At 40.0% G+C, this 20,048-nt stretch overlaps 2 protein-coding genes and 1 long non-coding RNA gene across 4 annotated transcripts; 2 read left to right on the forward strand and 1 right to left on the reverse strand.

Annotated features, from left to right (window-relative positions):
* Nucleotides 1–1,334: 1,334 nt before the first annotated feature.
* LOC134819824 (uncharacterized) lies at nucleotides 1,335–2,671 on the reverse strand. Its single transcript, XM_063829973.1, has 2 exons — nucleotides 2,636–2,671; nucleotides 1,335–1,706 (listed from the first exon to the last, which is right to left on the reverse strand). The coding sequence occupies exons 1-2, from the start codon at nucleotides 2,669–2,671 to the stop codon at nucleotides 1,335–1,337; spliced, it is 408 nt and encodes a 135-aa protein (XP_063686043.1).
* A 1,651-nt stretch (nucleotides 2,672–4,322) lies between these two features.
* Nucleotides 4,323–11,008, forward strand: LOC134820028 (dual adapter for phosphotyrosine and 3-phosphotyrosine and 3-phosphoinositide-like). Of its 2 annotated transcripts, none has more exons than XM_063830206.1 (8): nucleotides 4,323–4,670; nucleotides 5,485–5,610; nucleotides 5,818–5,939; nucleotides 6,106–6,192; nucleotides 9,434–9,582; nucleotides 9,912–10,054; nucleotides 10,522–10,609; nucleotides 10,857–11,008. In XM_063830206.1, exons 1-8 carry the CDS (start codon nucleotides 4,537–4,539, stop codon nucleotides 10,911–10,913), a joined length of 906 nt encoding a protein of 301 aa, XP_063686276.1. In that variant the 5' UTR covers nucleotides 4,323–4,536; the 3' UTR covers nucleotides 10,914–11,008. The 2 variants fall into 2 exon arrangements, with proteins under 2 accessions (XP_063686276.1, XP_063686275.1); XM_063830205.1 differs by having other exon boundaries at nucleotides 10,832–10,996.
* Nucleotides 11,009–13,898: 2,890 nt separating this feature from the next.
* LOC134819916 (uncharacterized) lies at nucleotides 13,899–19,523 on the forward strand. Its single transcript, XR_010160816.1, has 4 exons — nucleotides 13,899–15,048; nucleotides 17,531–17,734; nucleotides 18,533–18,701; nucleotides 18,822–19,523. It is a non-coding gene; the product is annotated as an uncharacterized LOC134819916 (long non-coding RNA).
* The last annotated feature ends 525 nt before the right edge of the window (nucleotides 19,524–20,048 follow it).

Consider the following 20,048-nt stretch of genomic DNA (forward strand, 5'->3'; position numbering starts at 1 on the left):
TCAAAGTGTCGAAATAAATGGAACTTTTTCGTTAATTCTGCCAAAATTTCCAGACGTCTGGATTTTCAGAAACCACCCCCCCTCCCCCTGTCCGGACTTGTCCGAAATTCCAAAACCACCCCCCTCCCTATTTGCCGGACGTCCTAAGTAGATAGCATTAAAGTGCAAAAATGCACATTTGGGGTATTGTATTTTGGGCTGTGGACGTTCCAGAAGCTTCTATAGGGCCAGGGGTTGTTCACACTTCACATATTACGTAATCAGCCGAGGGGGGAGGGGGGTTTCCAAATGATTACGCGCAAGTGTAATTTTAACACAATAGCTACCTTATAGTTATCGCGGACCTTATTTGGACGGACATTAATTGAACGCCGTGCTGGAGGCCCTGACGTGCATCTTAAACATCCTGTTAAAGCCCGTTCATTTAAGGTCCGTCCAAGTTAAAGTCTGCTAGCAGTTAGCAGCACTCAGCAGTCAGCAGCAGTTAACAGTAGTCAGCAGCAGTTAGCAGCAGTTTCTTTGCACTATGGCACCCCTGTGTATATAATAGATTCTAGGCTGCGTATTTATTAAAACGCAAACGGCCGTTCACCAATCGATAAGTATAATATAATATACATTATCCTTGACGTGTAACCCAAACCACCAAACGTAAAGATCCCAATTCAATTTGTAACGGATGTAAGTGTGAAGTGGCCATCTACTTAGTACGTCCACCAAAATCGCAGATTTTCAGAACACCACCCCCTCCCGGCCCCCTGACCGGGTGTGTCCGAATTTTCAAAACCACCCCTACCGGTACCCCCTCCCCCGGACGTCCGGATTTCCAGCTACTTTCAGCTACTCCAGCTAGTACAAATAAAATCAACTCAAATTCATTGTTAATAAAATTCAAAGAGTTGAAATAAAATTCAAAGAGTTGAAATAAAATCCAAAGAGTTGAAATAAATCAAAATGGGACTTTTCCGTTAATTTTGCCAAAATTTCCGGACGTCCGGATTTTCAGAAACCACCCCCCCCCCCCCCCCTCCCCCTGTCCGGACTTGTCCAAAATTCCAAAACCACCCCCTCCCTATTTGCCGGACGTCCTATAGATGGCCCCTTAGGAGTCAATATATTTTGATGTTGCCATTGGTGGCAAGTCCCCCTAGTCATACATCGTAGTCCGATAGTTTCACTGCGTCCTAATATGATTATGAATACAGAAATGAAAATACAACTTTTTCTGTCAGTTCTGTCACATTGTGCACTATTATTATAAAAGTGTACAATGTACACTCAATTGTTCTGTGCTGCAGAGTACACACAGTCAGTACACAGTAGGAAGTGAATTGCTAGTTTTCTCTGTTGTTAGTGGTGTTATGTTCGATTTGCGTGATCCTCCGTGCTGTCTTGTAATCTTCTGTCTTGTAATCTTCTGTCTTGTAATCTTCTGTCTTGTAATCTTCTGTCTTGTAATCTTCTGTCTTGTAATCTTCTGTCTTGTAAACTTCTGTCTTGTAAACTTCTGTCTTGTAAACTTCTGTCTTGTAAACTTCTGTCTTGTAATCTTCTGTCTTGTAATCTTCTGTCTTGTAAACTTCTGTCTTGTAAACTTCTGTCTTGTAAACTTCTGTCTTGTAATCTTCTGTCTTGTAATCTTCTGTCTTGTAATCTTCTGTCGTGTAATCTTCTGTCTTGTAATCTTCTGTCTTGTAATCTTCGTCCTAATATCAATTTAGTAAAAACGATAAAATAATTAATTGGCGAGTGTTTGGGGCACAGTAGAATTGTTGATAACAGTAACACTGCAGTGTTATGGATGACCTAATCATGCAGGTGAAGCTGTAGCATTGGGTCATCCATCTCCTTTTAATCCAGATATTTACTATACGTTAGGCCTTAGGGCTTAGGGTGTACTTTTATCCCTAATTTTTTACTAGCATAATGTTTTGTTTTGTCTGTTTTCCTTTCACAGGACGATTATTAACAGCTATTGTTGCACAATAACTGTTAATAATCGTATTCGTCCTGTAAAAGGAAAACAGATAATTGTGCTAATATCATTGATTTATCATAATGTACATTATCAATTATCATAATGTAATATTCATTGTATTAATGTTTTCTAACAATGTTGAAATGTTATGTTAAATGTTTATTGTTTGTGTAATTCTCTTTCAATTATGTTATTAGTTGTGTTATTAGTTTGTAATATTAGTTTGTGTCATTAGTTTGTGTGATTAATTTGTGTTATTAATATGTTACTGGAGTGATATTTTCAATACGTTACATTGTCTAGTGTATGTAGAAAATGTTTACATTGTCTAGTGTATGTAGACAATGTTTACATTGTCTAGTGTATACATTGTACGTCACAGTACATTGTACGTTGTTCTACTCGGAGAAGGATTTTGAGTAGATTGTGGGCCAATTCTGACTAAATAAAAGTGTACAGTAATAAATTAAATTTCTTATCTAAGGCTTAGATAAGACATTTAGATTCTAAGCAACTGTATAATTTACTAACGTAGTAACTAGTAACGTTGTCATGTGGCACACCTGTGCACTGAACTCTTTTGGTTTTGTAACTTAATCCAGACCTAGAGTAACTTAATAACTAACTTAAGTTCCCGTCTTGTATTTCTCATCTTACAATTTCTCGTTTCTCTGTCTTGTTGACTTTTAGCATTCGACTGGGTCACTGGGTGCAAAGATTTGTGGCATCAGATATTCTAGGTAACTTTGATCTATAATAATAGGGTCCCTTGGGAAAAGTCTGTATATAGCAATTTAAAGTTTGGTATCTGCATTCGCGTTGTACCCGAACTTATCTCAGATTTAGATTTTGTCCGGGACCTCAACCTCATGGCTCCACATCAATCAACTGACCTATTGGTCACGACTCACGTTGGACAAAATGTCGTCAAATCGGTGAAATTTCTGTTCAGGAAATATCATATATTTGAAAATGGGACAGAAATGAGAAAACATGATTTCATACATTTTGTAACGTTTACTGTGTAATGCTCCCTTCGGTCGGAATCAAGCTTCCTATATAGTCATCTACAGTCTAGCTTATAGATCAACTTTATCTAAAACATCCGATACCATACGTTTTTTCACAGATTAAACCTTAATTCGGTTAAAATTCACATAAACTACAGGGGGTGGGGGGCTATATCAAATATCGATACCGTATAAGTGACAGTGTACGCTATCACATGATTACCCATCAATTTTGTGAACGAGATAAACAATTTCTTGATAACTTCATCATTTTAAATTCGTTTTGCGTCATTCTTTCAGATCATATTCCAAATTTAATGACCTATTACAATATGTTAAAATGTAGTTTCTAGCATCTGCTAGTATAAGTAATTCGATATTGATTGGGTGTGGCCTCGAAAGTCGAAAGTTTCACATTTTGGCGACAGAATCCTCGAATGAGTAGTTACAGTATACCATCTGCAATGTTACATATTGTCTTGAATATGAAACATGGCTACATTATACACGATTTTACACGATTTGAAAATGTATTTTCTGCACAGCAAAGTAAAGTTAAAATAATTAACAAAATAAAAATAGTTGCTTCACTAACATTGACATTCCAGTTGATGATATAATTTGATGTATAATTTAGATAAATTTCCATACTAAGTCTCACTTCGATGTATCTTTTTTTGTCTATTTTATTATCGAAGCGTGTAATAAATGTTAGAATTCATTTATCATTTATTTGTTTTCAGGCTGTCATTCTTGTATTTGTTTAGGAAACAATTATAGTCGTTATATATATGTTACATTGGATCAATTCTTTTGACACAAATTCTTATTTTTATCAGCATGTTTAAATACCCCGCTTTTTCTCAATTCCAGTGAAAATGTCCAAACTGTTCAAGTTAGTCAGTGAAAATGACTGGGCGCAGTCTCTGAAGAGTCTCAGTAGAACAAATTCCACCAGTTCCATTTGTTCTGTAGCTTACTATCCTGCCCTAAGTTGGGAACTGAACAATATTAGGTAGCCCACGTGTAGCAGTAGCACACGTGTAGCACACGTGTAGCACACGTGTAACGCACGTGTAGCCCACGTGTTTAAGTGTAAAATGTGATATTTATTGTTTCTCAGCCTGATTTACGTTTTTTAATTCTTGGATTACTGATCTAATTTTTAAACCAGAAATCAGAGTAAGGATATTATGTTTCCAATACTCGCGTACACGAAACTATTCCGTGAACAATAAACATCTGTATTGTGAATTGATCCTTATCTATGTATTTTATGAGATCTAAATCTTAACTTAACCAATGTAAATGATTTTTGTCAAATCAGCTCAATATTAAGTTCAATTAGATAGGACTGATGTAGATTGGTAAAGAAAGTTGTCAGTGATAACTGATACGTAGCCAGAGAAACGAGTATTGGTATGAGATCTTGAACAGTGTCTGAAAATAGTTCAGACCTCTTATATAAGGTGGATACAAGTTGAGCAGCTATTATTTGGAAGAGTGCCGAAAAGAGGAAAACAAGTCAGATTCTGAGACTCAGAGATCATGTCAAGGTTGGGAGGGGGAACAAACAATTTCACTTTCTCAGTGGAGACTGCCTCCAGTTCCAGTAGTTCAGGGTTCGGGGACGGCCAACTGGAGCCCTATCCTGCTTTAGAGTTGGAACTCCTCCGAGTCAGGTTAGTTCAGGGTTCGGACTTCAGGACGGCCAGCTGGAGCCCTATCCTGAAGCCCTAACCACATTCAGAGGATTCGATGAACTGTAAACGGGTAAACCACTTCTCCAGCTTCCATCGTTTTGCCTTTGGTTCACATTGCACTTCACTTTTTTTGGCCATTTTAAACCTGAACCTCTATGCGTATTGCGTACACCACTAAGCTATATTATTGGACCGCTCCCAATAAATCGCTCGCCTCAATTTTATGAAAATTCTTGTGAAAAGGCCCTGAGGGAATGAAAGTAATATGAGTCGGTATATTTGTGGACGCTGATTCCTAATCACACCCCCCCCCCCCCCCACATGACGTAGGGTAGAAATGCTTCCCTTCAGAGTTATGCCTATGGTGTATGGGCAAAAACTGTTTTGGTCACGTGACTAGCTAGTTAAACACGAATTCGAAAACCATAAAACCAAAGTCACGTGATAATTTTAAGGCGAGCGATCATTAGTAAGACTAAGAGCCGGACACCTACTAAAAGTAAAATTATACGTAACCTACTCACACAGTCACCCAAAGATAATTACTACGTAGTTCGTTAATACTATAATAGTAATACTAATTAACTAATAGCTGTTGATCGATGTTTGCTATTGATTCATGTTAAGTGTTAACTGTTGTCTGTTAAGTACGCAATGCTCAAGACCAAAATCTAATTTGATAAACTGCATATACCTCCTATGTCTTTAAGTCATCATGAATCTGTCACCTTTGTTCTGTTGTTAAGTTTCACCATTACTTTCACTTTCACTTTCACAAAATTCTCCTCCCCAGATGGTATCACCCTAATCTGAACCGTCACGCAGCAGAGCACATCCTACTGGGAACTGACAAGGTTGGGAGCTACCTGATGAGGACCTACAGTAGAGGAGGACCTGACGACTTAACTGTCTCTGTCAAGTTAGTTTATTATTGCAGTTAATTAATTAATTGTAGTTAATTAATTCCAGCGTTGCTTTAACACGTGATGACATGATTTAACAATCAGATTGCACTCATTTTGTTTAATTTAGGACCACTCACATCAGCTCCCGGCAACAGTAAGATCTATCGGTCATTCAAATAATTGATCATAAATCGACATGGCTGATCGAATATTTAAATCAGGTATCCCGAGGATGTAAAACATTTCCCCGTGTTATGGCAGGGGGATGGCTACCTATTCGGAAAACATAAGTTCGACAATTTAAGGAAACTTCTGGAACATTTCGAAAACATTCCCGCTATCGGTAAGTAAGGTTACAATTTAAACACAGAGATTACAGAGATTACACAGGTATTACAGATACACAGAGATTACAGTTACACAGAGGTGCTCTTCCTCTTTGCAAATTACAACAGTTTCAGCTCATTTAAAACTAATAACTAGCAGCAAGTTAATAAATTACTTAACAGGAACTGCAGACTTAGCGAGCACTTCCGGAGGTTATCAAGTGGAACTGCGCTACCCCTACCCACGGGAGGTGCACACTGACGACAAGGGTAAGTAGTCAGAGTAGAGCGCTGTGATTGGTCAGTAGTCAGAGTGGAGCGCTGTGATTGGTCAGTAGTCAAAGTGGAGCGCTGTGATTGGTCAGTAGTCAGAGTGGAGCGCTGTGATTGGTCAGTAGTCAGAGTGGAGCGCTGTGGTTGGTCAGTAGTCAGAGTGGAGCGCTGTGATTGGTCAGTAGTCAAAGTGGAGCGCTATGATTGGTCAGTAGTCAGAGTGGAGCGCTGTGATTGGTAGTAGTCAGAGTGGAGCGCTGTGATTGGTCAGTAGTCAGAGTGGAGCGCTGTGATTTGTCAGTAGTCAGAGTGGAGCGCTGTGATTGGTCAGTAGTCAGAGTGGAGTGCTGTGATTGGTCAGTAGTCAGAGTGGAGCGCTGTGATTGGTTTGGAGGACTTCGCCGCTTCGACGCGCCGCGGGAACTAGCATTCTTGCTTCGCAGATCGTCGATCGTTGACATCGTCAACCAATGATTGGTCAGTAGTCAGAGTGGAGCGCTGTGGTTGGTCAGTAGTCAGAGTGGAGCGCTGTGATTCATGGTCAGTAGTCAGAGTAGAGCGCTGTGGTTGGTCAGTAGTCAGAGTGGAGCGCTGTGATTTGTCAGTAGTCAGAATGGAGCGCTGTGATTGGTCAGTAGTCAGAGTAGAGCGCTGTGATTGGTCAGTAGTCAGAGTGGAGCGCTGTGATTGGTCAGTAGTCAGAGTGGAGCGCTGTGATTGGTCAGTAGTCAGAATGGAGCGCTGTGATTGGTCAGTAGTCAGAATGGAGCGCTGTGATTGGTCAGTAGTCAGAGTGGAGCGCTGTGATTGGTCAGTAGTCAGAGTGGAGCGCTGTGATTGGTCAGTAGTCAGAGTGGAGCGCTGTGATTGGTCAGTAGTCAGAGTGGAGCGCTGTGATTGGTCAGTAGTCAGAGTGGAGCGCTGTGATTGGTCAGTAGTCAGAGTGGAGCGCTGTGATTGGTCAGTAGTCAGAGTGGAGCGCTGTGATTGGTCAGTAGTCAGAGTGGAGCGCTGTGATTGGTCAGTAGTCAGAATGGAGCGCTGTGATTGGTCAGTAGTCAGAGAGGAGCGCTGTGATTGGTCAGTAGTCAGAGTGGAGCGCTGTGATTGGTCAGTAGTCAGAGTGGAGCGCTGTGATTGGTCAGTAGTCAAAGTGGAGCGCTGTGATTGGTCAGTAGTCAAAGTGGAGCGCTGTGATTGGTCAGTAGTCAGAGTGGAGCGCTGTGATTGGTCAGTAGTCAGAGTGAAGCGCTGTGATTGGTCAGTAGTCAGAGTGGAGCGCTGTGATTGGTCAGTAGTCAGAATGGAGCGCTGTGATTGGTCAGTAGTCAGAGAGGAGCGCTGTGATTGGTCAGTAGTCAGAGTGGAGCGCTGTGATTGGTCAGTAGTCAGAGTGGAGCGCTGTGATTGGTCAGTAGTCAAAGTGGAGCGCTGTGATTGGTCAGTAGTCAGAGTGGAGCGCTGTGATTGGTCAGTAGTCAAAGTGGAGCGCTGTGATTGGTCAGTAGTCAAAGTGGAGCGCTGTGATTGGTCAGTAGTCAGAGTGGAGCGCTGTGATTGGTCAGTAGTCAGAGTGAAGCGCTGTGATTGGTCAGTAGTCAGAGTGGAGCGCTGTGATTGGTCAGTAGTCAGAGTGGAGTGCTGTGATTGGTCAGTAGTCAGAGTGGAGCGCTGTGATTGGTTTGGAGGACTTAGCCGCTTCGACGCGCCGCGGGAACTAGCATTCTTGCTTCGCAGATCGTCGATCGTTGACATCGTCAACCAATGATTGGTCAGTAGTCAGAGTGGAGCGCTGTGGTTGGTCAGTAGTCAGAGTGGAGCGCTGTGATTCATGGTCAGTAGTCAGAGTAGAGCGCTGTGGTTGGTCAGTAGTCAGAGTGGAGCGCTGTGATTTGTCAGTAGTCAGAATGGAGCGCTGTGATTGGTCAGTAGTCAGAGTAGAGCGCTGTGATTGGTCAGTAGTCAGAGTGGAGCGCTGTGATTGGTCAGTAGTCAGAGTGGAGCGCTGTGATTGGTCAGTAGTCAGAGTGGAGCGCTGTGATTGGTCAGTAGTCAGAATGGAGCGCTGTGATTGGTCAGTAGTCAGAGTTGAGCGCTGTGATTGGTCAGTAGTCAGAGTGGAGCGCTGTGATTGGTCAGTAGTCAGAGTGGAGCGCTGTGATTGGTCAGTAGTCAGAGTGGAGCGCTGTGATTGGTCAGTAGTCAGAGTGGAGCGCTGTGATTGGTCAGTAGTCAGAGTGGAGCGCTGTGATTGGTCAGTAGTCAGAGTGGAGCGCTGTGATTGGTCAGTAGTCAGAATGGAGCGCTGTGATTGGTCAGTAGTCAGAGAGGAGCGCTGTGATTGGTCAGTAGTCAGAGTGGAGCGCTGTGATTGGTCAGTAGTCAGAGTGGAGCGCTGTGATTGGTCAGTAGTCAAAGTGGAGCGCTGTGATTGGTCAGTAGTCAAAGTGGAGCGCTGTGATTGGTCAGTAGTCAGAGTGGAGCGCTGTGATTGGTCAGTAGTCAGAGTGAAGCGCTGTGATTGGTCAGTAGTCAGAGTGGAGCGCTGTGATTGGTCAGTAGTCAGAGTGGAGTGCTGTGATTGGTCAGTAGTCAGAGTAGAGCGCTGTGATTGGTCAGTAGTCAGAGTGGAGCGCTGTGATTGGTCAGTAGTCAGAGTGGAGCGCTGTGATTGGTCAGTAGTCAGAGTAGAGCGCTGTGATTGGTCAGTAGTCAGAGTGGAGCGCTGTGATTCATGGTCAGTAGTCAGAGTGGAGCGCTGTGATTGGTCAGTAGTCAGAGTGGGACGCTATTAATGTCTAGGTGCAAAACGTTAACTTGTGAAATGACTTTAATATTCACCGAAGAGTCGTTATAGTTTGGAGAGATAATCTAGCACAGCGCCACACATATTTGTAGAAAAACTTTTTTACGGTTTTCATTCCAATCGACCAATCTGTTTGTTAAAATAGTAAAATTTTTTTGTAGATTTTTACTTATCATGATCGTTTGTGATTGTTGGTTTGTGAAATTTATTCATTTTTGGCGAATCTCAATGCTTAATGTTATGGATATAAGAGTTATGGTTGGTAAACGATAGTATATCTGTTCATTTAGCAGTCGAGACATATGAGCTTCCGTGTTCCGACGCTTCACAACTTAGCTAGTCTGAACTTTGTCATAGATTATTCAATTTAAACAGCTGCCAGGTTATATAAAACTTGACCGATCACATATCTGATATTTCCTTTTTCTACAGAAACTTACATGCAGATCGAAGAGCACATTGAGACCGGAGCTCGCCCGGTCGACATTCACTCCCCCACCGGTCAACTCAGAACAAGTGACCCTGACTTTGAGATAAGGAAAAAGTCAGGGTACCTAACTAAACGTGGAGATAACGTCAAGGTAAAACTACAAGAACTCATGCTTAGGTCTTTTGTATGCATTACTTTTCATTTGTTAGATTAAACCAGGAATACTCCTGCAACTTATGTCAGAACAGGAAGATACAATGCTTAGTTAGTCTCAGGTTATCGACTATCGTTATAATAATATTGTCAGAACAGGACGATATAATGCTTAGTTAGTCTCAGGTTATCGTTATAATAATATTGTCAGAACAGGACGATATAATGCTTAGTTAGTCTCAGCTGTTATCGTTATAATAATATTGTCAGAACTGGACGATATAATGCTTAGTTAGTCTCAGGTTATGGTTATAATAATATTGTCAGAACTGGAAGAGCAGATGGTTTGTGATACAGAAGCACTGGTTACGGTACTATGTTTCCAACGAGGCCACCAACCCAAGGGGTGTTGTTGACCTATCTAAAGCTCTGGATTGTAACGAGGACGATTCTTTTAGCAACGGGTTCACGTGAGCAGATACCGCTGATTTAGGAGTTTTTAGTTTCTGTTACAAACATTAATACCTTGTCTTGGTATGGGATAAAATTGCAATTTCTTGAGTTGGACAGACCCGATTCATTAATCAAAATAATCCGAACAATTAGTTTATTAGTACGTTATCATTTATACAGTAAATGGTAAAACCCCAATTATATGTGATTCAGCTGATTTAAGCAATTTTTTCCATAACATTTCAGAAATTAAATCATCTTATTTCGAACTTTCTAGCAACATAACTGATAACTCGGTTTATTGCTCAACACTAAAAAATGTGAAGTGCAGAATTTCTGATTTTGTTTTCCGCGCGACAATTCAGATATCTGAATTGTGTGTTTCGGAGAATCAATCTCCTAATCCTATGTAAGAAGCAGTTTTCTATTTAAATGGTGTTTAGCAGTTAACACTTTTCTCTAATAATAACTGCGTATCTGACAGGATTACAGTCCGAAAGAGAATATACTACATCCAGGCCGCCACACCAGAAGATCGAAAAGCTTGGGTTGAAATGATTTGCTGGAAACTGGTAAGCTAAATAGACGATAGAAGTTTACATTTTTAGTAAAACTGGTGATACTATGGTACTTAATTTGCTTCTGATATCAAACTTTAGGAGGTGGAGATATCATCACATTATGCTGTATATAAAGCTATGTTATAAGCCCCAACGTATGGGTACTGACTTTTGCATATTTCTGTCACCAGTCACATAACTTAGAATTGATAGTTTAACTTTAACCTAATTCAGGACTACTACAATCCTTGTCGTTCAGAAGTTGAGAAACCGAAACCACTTACTTCCCCGAAAGGGAGATGATGATAGACACTGAAAAGTTGCTTAAAAGACGACAAAGCTCCTGATCTTGATTATTATTAAGATGGTCAGATAATTTATCAGTAGTTAACTTAAAACTTATACGAGTGATCTGAGACTGTACTTGAAATGCCGGCAAGCACTGCTTTCCCACGACAGTTAAATTTGACATACATATGTAATATGTATATGGATGTAATACCAACTTAAATGAGTATAGAGTGGCATATTCATTGTTCAGTCAGTGATCGAGAGATATGCTTACTAAAACACAAGGAAATATTTTAAAAGGTAAAATTTCCAAATCGTTGAAATTACCTCCTTGTTCGATATATTTTTCAGTTTTACATTTTGACCTTGTGAATTATAGGACAGTAACATTAACCATAAATTATAAAAAGATGATATTTTTTACTAAAACCCAAAATTGGGCAGAGTGGACCGTAAATTTTCCCATTCATGATCATCCTCAATTGATGATATTTGATATTGGATTGGAGGCAGTATTCGCAATTCGGCACTAACGATGCGTTACAATTTGCAGGCCGTGGAATTGGATGAATGAGATAAGCGACAGACCGATTTCAGTCTCGGTATCATTTTGCTTTTGGGTTCACCTAACCATGTGCTTTCGCGCCGCTGCGGGCGCGCTTGTTTCACAAGTCAAGAAAACCGCCGTGAGGCGGGCGCGCGCTACTGCAAGCGCAAGGGCTCTGGATAGAGCAACTTTTGGGTACGTGCAGTAACGGTGATTTAAATTGATATCAATATCACTTCTTTTTGTTCGAAAAAAGGAGACACTGGCGACGGTTCACTCTATCCAATTTTGAGGTTAGGTTAAGAATCAATTAATTTGGGGTCATAATTAGCTGAGTGGTTTGCATTTACAATTTACAATATTTTTTCCTTTTATAAAATGTTGTTTATTATTGTTTTTTTAATGATGAGTACTCAGTACAGAGTTTAACTTTAATATATGCCTTGCTTGATACATGTTGCGTATCCCAAAAAGTGCATGCGCATTGACATACGTTGCATGCCACTTTAGTGGCATGCAACGTATGTCAATGCCTTACGGCCGCGCTCAGCCTGTCATTCCGCCTAATCTGTTCTGTTTATGAACATGATAGCCTGAGGTCCCCAGGTAATAAGTCAACTTGAGGCCAAATAGGCTTTCAATTTGAAATGAAGCAGTCACGTCTGACGTCGCGGCGCGCGCTATCGCGCTACTTCAAAGAAATTTAGACGAGTAATATTTGTCAAAACTTATTGGCGCGCGTCTGTTTACGAATGTTACTTGTAATTGTATAAATTTCTTCGAAGTAGAGCGCACCGCTTTTTTTTACTGGGCGACGGTCATCCTCATGTCATTCCGCTGTTCACCTAACCATTTGATTGACGATGTCAATCCTTCGCATCCTTCGCATCTCGCCGATCTGCTTAATCTGTGGTTGCGAGAAGCATTATTTGATGCGCGCGCGACCCAGTAGTGCATCGCGCTACAACCTAACCATGTGCTTTCGCGCCACTTCGGGAGTGCTTGTTTCACAAGTCAAGAAAAGCACCTATCCACGAACCCCGATGGGAATGTTCGTGCGCGCGTGCGCAGTGCTGACAACAGCGTCTATGTAGCGCAGGTAGTCTTGGCACTTCTCCCTCCAGTATGCAGTAACCACTTTAGCTTTTCAGATTTCTATAGTGCATAGTGACAGTGTATAGGGGTTAATTAGGTATAAACTACAGTACAGCTGTACTTACACCTACATTCACAAGCATGCAAGCTCACCTGGTCCAATGAGCGGGAAACGGAGGACAAGGTCTAGGGTGACGTCATTGTCACGTGACCTCATAGGCTTATAATCAAGTGACCTCAGACCCAATCAATGATCAATTAGGTTTGGGCATGATTTGATACATGTTTCGTATCCCAATATCAGAGATAATATGCCTTTTTCCGCCCGCGCGCGAAAAGTTGCATGCAACGTATGTCAAGGCATGATCAGCCCCCTGTCACCCGATCTTGAGGTGACGTACGACACCTCGTTTACGTTTACGCAATCATGATGTCTGAAAGGCTACACACGTCGCATATGAGGACAAAATCATTGGGTGGGTTCATATCATGGCTAGATAGAACCCGACCCTTTTTACCGCCGTGCATGAGGCGGGCGCGCGCTACTGCAAGCGCGAGGGCTTTGGATCCCGGCGCGAGCTCTTCACTCAGGAAGCGCAAACACGTCAATATAAAAAGTTTCGCGCCCTACGAACTTCGGTAGACCTTAATGCTCGTTACACGTGGTTCACTGCGCGTGCAGTGTCTTCAGTGCTATACAACATAAATCGAATTAGTACTGAAAGCTATTTGTACAGGGATTTTCTTATCGATACTGCAAATGACTCATCTTTAAAAAGACACGCTCGACTATTACACAACATATTATTATTATGCATATGTAATTAAATAATTTTTATATAATGTATGTCTTACTTAAACTTTAAGCTTGAAGCTATGAATATTTGTAAATTGATTTTTAATTTTGTCCTGAAACATTGTTTGTTCTTGGAAAGATTTTACAATTGAATTAACTTGGTACCATATGGTTTAGACTTAGTTGATCTTATTTATTATCGATAGTTATACGTTACAAATTATTATACTATGACTCCAGCTCAGCGCGCGTCTTTGTAGGTTATCAGTTATAAACCTACAAATATTTGTATCCCTTAATAAACTCCAATATATTACACAGTACATCAAAGGATAATGATCTCATTGAATAGAGTCACATAATACCATGACAAAAATTTTGACAAATGGATAGGCTTTTGACAAAAATTTTATCCTGTCAAAGTCCCAAAAATGATAAATTCACGAAATGGGGTAGGGATCATGTTTTTAAAATTTTTTACGAAAGTTTTTTACAGCATATTGTTTATCACATTTTTTTACACAAGATTTGCATCATACCGTAATTTTTTTTCTAATATTTTGATAAAAAATAATTTTTATTTGGTTTTCAAAGGACGCACTACACTACGCCGCGCATTTTAAGAGATTTAACAAAAATCGTTGTCGCCTGGTTTTTATCATAATTTTATTGCCCATTTGATCTTGTCGCGTTTTGGTCGCATGTTTTTCTGTTCCCACTCCTAGCACAAAGCTTCAATGCTACACCGTATTATATTTAGTTTGATAGTAGTTGTTTCGTAGAATGAAAGTGAGCTTACTAATTAATCTTGAGAGGTTATTTAATGTAACTGAGTTAGTGCTACTTCCTTTTGGCTTTGATGTGTTTGAGACTTAAAGAAACTTGTTCTAGTAGGGTAATGATAGTACAGTGGATGTCTCTTAGAGTAAATATCTTTTTACACTTATAGATCTGGATAGAATTTGAAAGTTTTACTCTTTTATCAGATCACTTCACTCATGCAACTTATCGAAATTACAATAAACTATTCAAGCCTTGTTTAAATGTGTTTCTGTGCTAGAAAAAGTATACTTATGTGACACTTCCATGGATCAAATCGTGTGAATGGCACGGTAAAGAACAAACACATTCCAAGCTAGAGCTCCAGATCTGCCTTAAATTTCAGTAATGGCCTTCAATCACATTTTCTAGAAAACTGGTGATATGTGATTCTAAGTTGGTCCCACTTATTTTGATTATCTTAGTTTAGCTGTAATATCGAATTCGAAGAGCTGTTATTATTATTCCTTGAACTGCAGGTGTTTTGAAAGTATTTGCAATCTATCTACAACCTCATCCCTGCCCCTATAATGGAGTAGATCATGTGTTTTGTTAAAATGTTTTTGAAAAAATTATTGGTAGCAATGAATTGTGCTCTGCCAATTGCAACACTTAAAATTTGATTGTGCTCTGCCAATTGCATCACTTGATTTAATTGAATGTATATATACTGTTTGACACACTTTTCATTTCTATATTCCTGGTGCAGAAACAGACCTAACTCTATGTATATTGTTTATTCTGATTATTGTAAAGCTCTAGCTCTAAGCAGTTAGCCAGAATGTTAACTTTTAAGTATCATTATTACTAGCTGAACCAGAATTTTCCTTGGGACGAGATTCTTTCCTGGCAAACATTATTATATGCTGGTATAATAACGACCGATTCTTCAGACGAAAACATGTAAGTACTTTGTTCAAGCTTGATGTGACCTTTTTTATCTTACATACATATGACTGCTTTAGCTCAGCCTTTATTAATAAAATAAAACCTCTTACCAAGCGATTGTGGAGAGAAATGACAGCTCTATTCACCATAATCATTACACAACTATATAACAGTACTGCCAAGTGACTTTAATTTGTGCAAGAATTATTACTGATAAAAATCTAATAAACACTTAAAACTGTGTTGTATAAACATTAAACACACTTATTAAACATTAAACACACGTATTTATTGACAGTTAACATTAAGGATGGTTGATACCTGTTAAATTCATTATGCTAATCTGTTTGTTGTTTGTTTGTTTGTATCGGAAACTGACTAAACTCATTTTTGAGTGTGAATACGGGTGGTACCTGCAAATGTGTTCATTAAACATTTAGATTTTAGAGTTCTGTAATACTGCAGTTACAATTGTGCTAGAGTATTTTTAGTATATACGGTCAATAACTACATGATTCCAAAATTTGTAATCTCCAACTTTCTGCACAATGTACTGGGGAAAAAAAGGAAAAGTATATAAAATCAACGATTTAATGTTAGGAAGTTAAATTTAATTCCCTTGTTTCTTAAGTCAGCTTTAAAGTCGGAAAAACAAAATATGTAGGGTCGATACCAAACCGATTATTGAGCGACGATAGCTAAATAGTTGGTTCCTGGGATACAGAGTCCTCCTGATTCTTCAGTCTCTGAGTGTGGTTGTTGCTATTGTTCAGTTCTGTCCATATTTCCTCGTGTTATGTTTCAAAGTTTCGGAGTGTCATGTTGTCCTGGCACTGAGTTCTGTCTACATGTTATGATCAAAGTTTTGGGGTTCATGTTGTCAATCCTCTGACGAAATGATTATAAAATAGTGATAGATTTAATTAAGGAAAGGGCTAATTTGTGGAGCTAAACTGTCCAAGTGACGAAGTTTAACTGCCGTGTTGCTGGGTAGTGGGTACATTATGCTCATCTACTTACCAGTTCATTTACAGCCAATTCTTATCATTATGACTTAAGCAAATGGATATTTTCAATGCAACATTCAAACATCGTTTTTAGGCAAGATTGGGCGATTTGGTTTTGATCGTTGGATTAATCACCCAAGGTTACTTGGATAATAATTTGAAATCATTCGAATCACTGATTAAGTGCCAGGATCATGCATCAGCCAGATCTTAAAATAGTCATAACTCGGCTTATTTGTAAACAACCAACTTGAAACTATAGGAAAGCACTTGAATTATCAAACTGTCTGGAAATTTTTGAGTTCCTAACTCAATTTATGGTGACAATTGGGATAAAGAGGGAGTGTCGTGCCAAACATCTGTAATTGATGAAATTTTACGAGATTTTCAGGAAATCTTAACATTTTTGAGTTAATTAGTATGACCTACATCTGCATTCTCTAAGCAATTCTGAATGGGGGTTTTGTGTGGGTAGTTACTTCTGGGACACCCTGTAGAATCTCACTAGTGACAATATACCTTGGTTCTAGAGAGTTTAAGAATGTAACCGCAGTCCGCAACGTTCTGAAAAACTACAAGCCTCAATTTATAAATAAGTGATCTATACTTTAAAAAAAAAATTCAAATAGTTGATTTAGTCATTTACTTTTGAAACACTGAGACAGTCTAAGTTCTTTAGCTTCTGATTCGACAGTTGGATCGCAAAATTATTTAAAGCGTGCTAATCTGCTATCTAATTCAAGTCTAATTTGTTGAATCGTTGCTCCCGTCCCAGTTCCCTTGGACTGAGGAGTGAGTACTGTCAAACACCCAGTTACACAATGACACAGTTATTACGTTACGCATATCAATTAACAGTATTGAGTTGCTAGCTTTGACCTTTTCCTATTGATAGATTACCCTGAAACCTTCTATAGAATAATCTAGAACTTGATATGGGCTAACACAATATCATAACATATTGCACTACATGGTCAGTAGTAACAATAGCAGTGAGCAGCTTATTCTAAAAACTTTAAGGGGGATAGTCTTAACCTGCCCTAACTTACCAGATCTTACCACTTCTTACCAGAGTTAACCGCAACTTGCCCCAACTACCTCTAACTAGCCGTAACTAGCCACTTAAGTAATAACACAGTCCCTCACGGGAGTTGCACCAGTGCATATAAATATGCGTGCTGCTTTTAGCAACTTAGAGGTTTACAAGAGGTTTAGCTGTGACTGGGAGCTCTCGTATCAACCTACTGCGTGACCGACAGACCGGTTTTGTGTCCTTGAACCAGCTCCCTTCTCTAGCGCTGAATTCATGTTTAAGACGCTTATTGAGGAATTCTTGATGTATTCATAACACTAACCTTTAATAATTGTTTATAAAAGAGTATTTATTAAGTGACAAGTGTTTCAACAAACTACATAAGGTTATAGAACATACTCTCAAACTAACTAATTAAGTCTGACAACGCAGACTTAACAACAGTACTATATCACAGGACTGGTGAGAGTCGTGTGATCTCTACAACAACTGCTGCACAATGTGTGTCTACGACAGTAGCTTCCTCTGTCCTGTCGGAGATTTCAGGAGGAGACTGGACGTGTTCCAGCCCAACACCAGGAACCATTATACACCAACAGGGTATTTTGTGTCAAGAACGAGGTTAACCTTCCACCTAACCAGATAAACAACAAATTCATAGGTTTGTTTCTATTTTGTTTATCTACTATTGATGGTATTTGTTACAGCAGTTCATGTGTAAAAATATGTGGGTTAAATTCTATTTAAATTCTGTAATAACAAGTAGTAATAACAATGTAGTAAACGGTAAAGACAGTCAATTATCCTAGGAGTGCATGTGTTCGCACCCGAAGATGCCCTGAACCGAGTGTATATTTTCAGAATTTAAATTTTTGGCATATTATTCACCACCCTTTTTCACCGGGTCAAAACACTTTCCTGTCATATTAGAACTGATCACTTACATGATAGATCATGTAGGCTGTTTTTGGCGAAATCTGAAATTGAGAAAATGCCTAGAGGAATCATTATATTGTGAAACATCGTAGTATTGGCTATATTTCAGTGCTGGGAAGCCTCAATTCGGTTTTCTAAGATGGATATAGTAAAAAAATAGGCGTAGGAGCCATCAAAATTCGCATAACATTACCCAGGTTCATGGAATGAACGAAAATGAACAATAATGAATATTCTTTTAGAAGTGCTCAGAATTGGTCGGTAAGAGTTTATATTGGCCCTAGGACCACTCAAACCAAGTTTGGGAATCACTGCATGTCCAGAACGGACGTTAAAATGTTCCAAATTGTTCCAAACTTATGGATCATTGACGGCTGACGCCAAGTTTTTTTTCCGTATAAACGACATCGTATTGGCAATTTGAGACAGTTTTAGCGCGCGCCGTCGCGCGCGCACCGTGAATCAAATTGTCTAAAATGTGATTTCGTAACATGTGTACGACCCCTAACTCAACCTTTTTCAGATTTCATGTTGAGTTACGTGCCAAAGAATACAGAAACGACGTTTGCATCATTAATGTGAAAAAGACCTGGGAGAAACTCCTTCAAGCCGCACGTCACGCCTTAAGAGTGATAGCTAATATCGTTAACCCCGCTGAAGTGGTTTCATCTCATCGAGAGACTACAGATATGGTGTGTAATTTATACTTTTGGAGATTACATATTTCATCACTGGAAGATATACAGGTTATAATTGTGGGAAGTCAATCTATGTTTAATAATATTTGGTTGACTATCCATTATTTACCTCAGGAAACGTGCGAAGTACGAAGTCAGCGAAGTACGAAGTCAGCTAGAATTGTGTACTGTCGGTACACAATTCTAGCTGAGAAAGCAGAGTTCAGAGCAGAATTAAAGCAGAAAGCTGCCAACCATCACCTCTCAGCAACACAAAACCTCTTCACCGAAGCCCTATCTACATACCCACCCGAAATCAACGTGGAACTACCAAGAGTCCCTCACGAGAATTGTCCAAAGATCACGAGCAGATAAGTCCGGATCTGCAAACCACTCTGAAGCACCTACCTCACAGACTTCGTCCTACCAGCTACTTGCCTGACTTCACTGAGAGAGGAAGCGCTAGCAGACAAGGGAAGGTGATCAGGCTGCAGGACCAGCTGCTGGTGCAGAAGGACGAACAACTACAGTTGAATAGACAGTACAAACAGCGGTGGAGTCAGGGATTAAGAGCTACAGTGCAGCTGTTCAACAGAACAGTGCAAGTGGTACGGTCTGCTACAGTAAAATCCTGAAGAAGATGATGAAGAGTGTGGCTGCAGAGGAGGACAGGAGCAAGAATCTGATAGTGTTTGGACTGAAAGAAGAGGATGAAGAACAGCTACCAGCTCTTGTAAACGCAGTATTGGACGAGATCGGGGAGAAACCTCATTTTGAAGCGACAAGAGTCGGCTGGAAGAGGCCAGGTACGGCCATCCTACCAGCCAAGATCACTGTCCCAAGCTAGGCTCAACAGCAGTTCATCAGATTCTGATGAAAACAGGGAGACTGAGGCTGGCTGAGGCACACAAAGATGTATGGATTTGTATATCCAGTGAAGAGCGTGCAGCAAGGAAGAACCTGGTAACTGACCTGAAGAAGAAGAGAGCTGAACAAACTCATCTCGACCACTACATCTGGTACGGGAAGGTCTGTAGCCGGGTAAAGAAGCCACCATGACGTAATTCATGTCTATCGGACACCGATCAGTATATTATGTAGGAGTATCTTAAGAGTTTACGGACGTTATCTGTATTTGAGAGACAATTATATTATATGCATACATTATTATTTGATTGTTTCACACTTTTCACATTTCATCAATTTATTACTATGTGGTAGTGATGTTATTGAGACTTTGGGCGGCCAAAAACTCCTGTTCTGCAAGTTGTCCTCTGTACTTGTTTCGCTGACCCACGCTTTTTAGCATTTATACATTTCGGCCTAGTTAATGAGACAGTGTGGACAACTTTTGGGGACCAT

Source organism: Bolinopsis microptera, chromosome 8, assembly GCF_026151205.1.
Source record: "Bolinopsis microptera isolate Bmic1 chromosome 8, MBARI_Bmic_1.0, whole genome shotgun sequence".
Classification (NCBI taxonomy): domain Eukaryota; kingdom Metazoa; phylum Ctenophora; class Tentaculata; order Lobata; family Bolinopsidae; genus Bolinopsis; species Bolinopsis microptera.

Coding starts and splice junctions, on each gene's coding strand:
- LOC134819824 (XM_063829973.1), bottom strand. CDS start 2,671: ATGCTAAAAGTCAACAAGACAGAGAAACGAGAAATT. Junction 1,707..2,635: donor AGACAGAGAAACGAGAAATT/GTAAGATGAGAA, acceptor AATTGATATTAG/GACGAAGATTACAAGACAGA.
- LOC134820028 (XM_063830205.1), top strand. CDS start 4,537: ATGTCAAGGTTGGGAGGGGGAACAAACAATTTCACTTTCTCAGTGGAG. Junction 4,671..5,484: donor TTGGAACTCCTCCGAGTCAG/GTTAGTTCAGGG, acceptor TCTCCTCCCCAG/ATGGTATCACCCTAATCTGA. Junction 9,583..9,911: donor AACGTGGAGATAACGTCAAG/GTAAAACTACAA, acceptor TAATATTGTCAG/AACTGGAAGAGCAGATGGTT.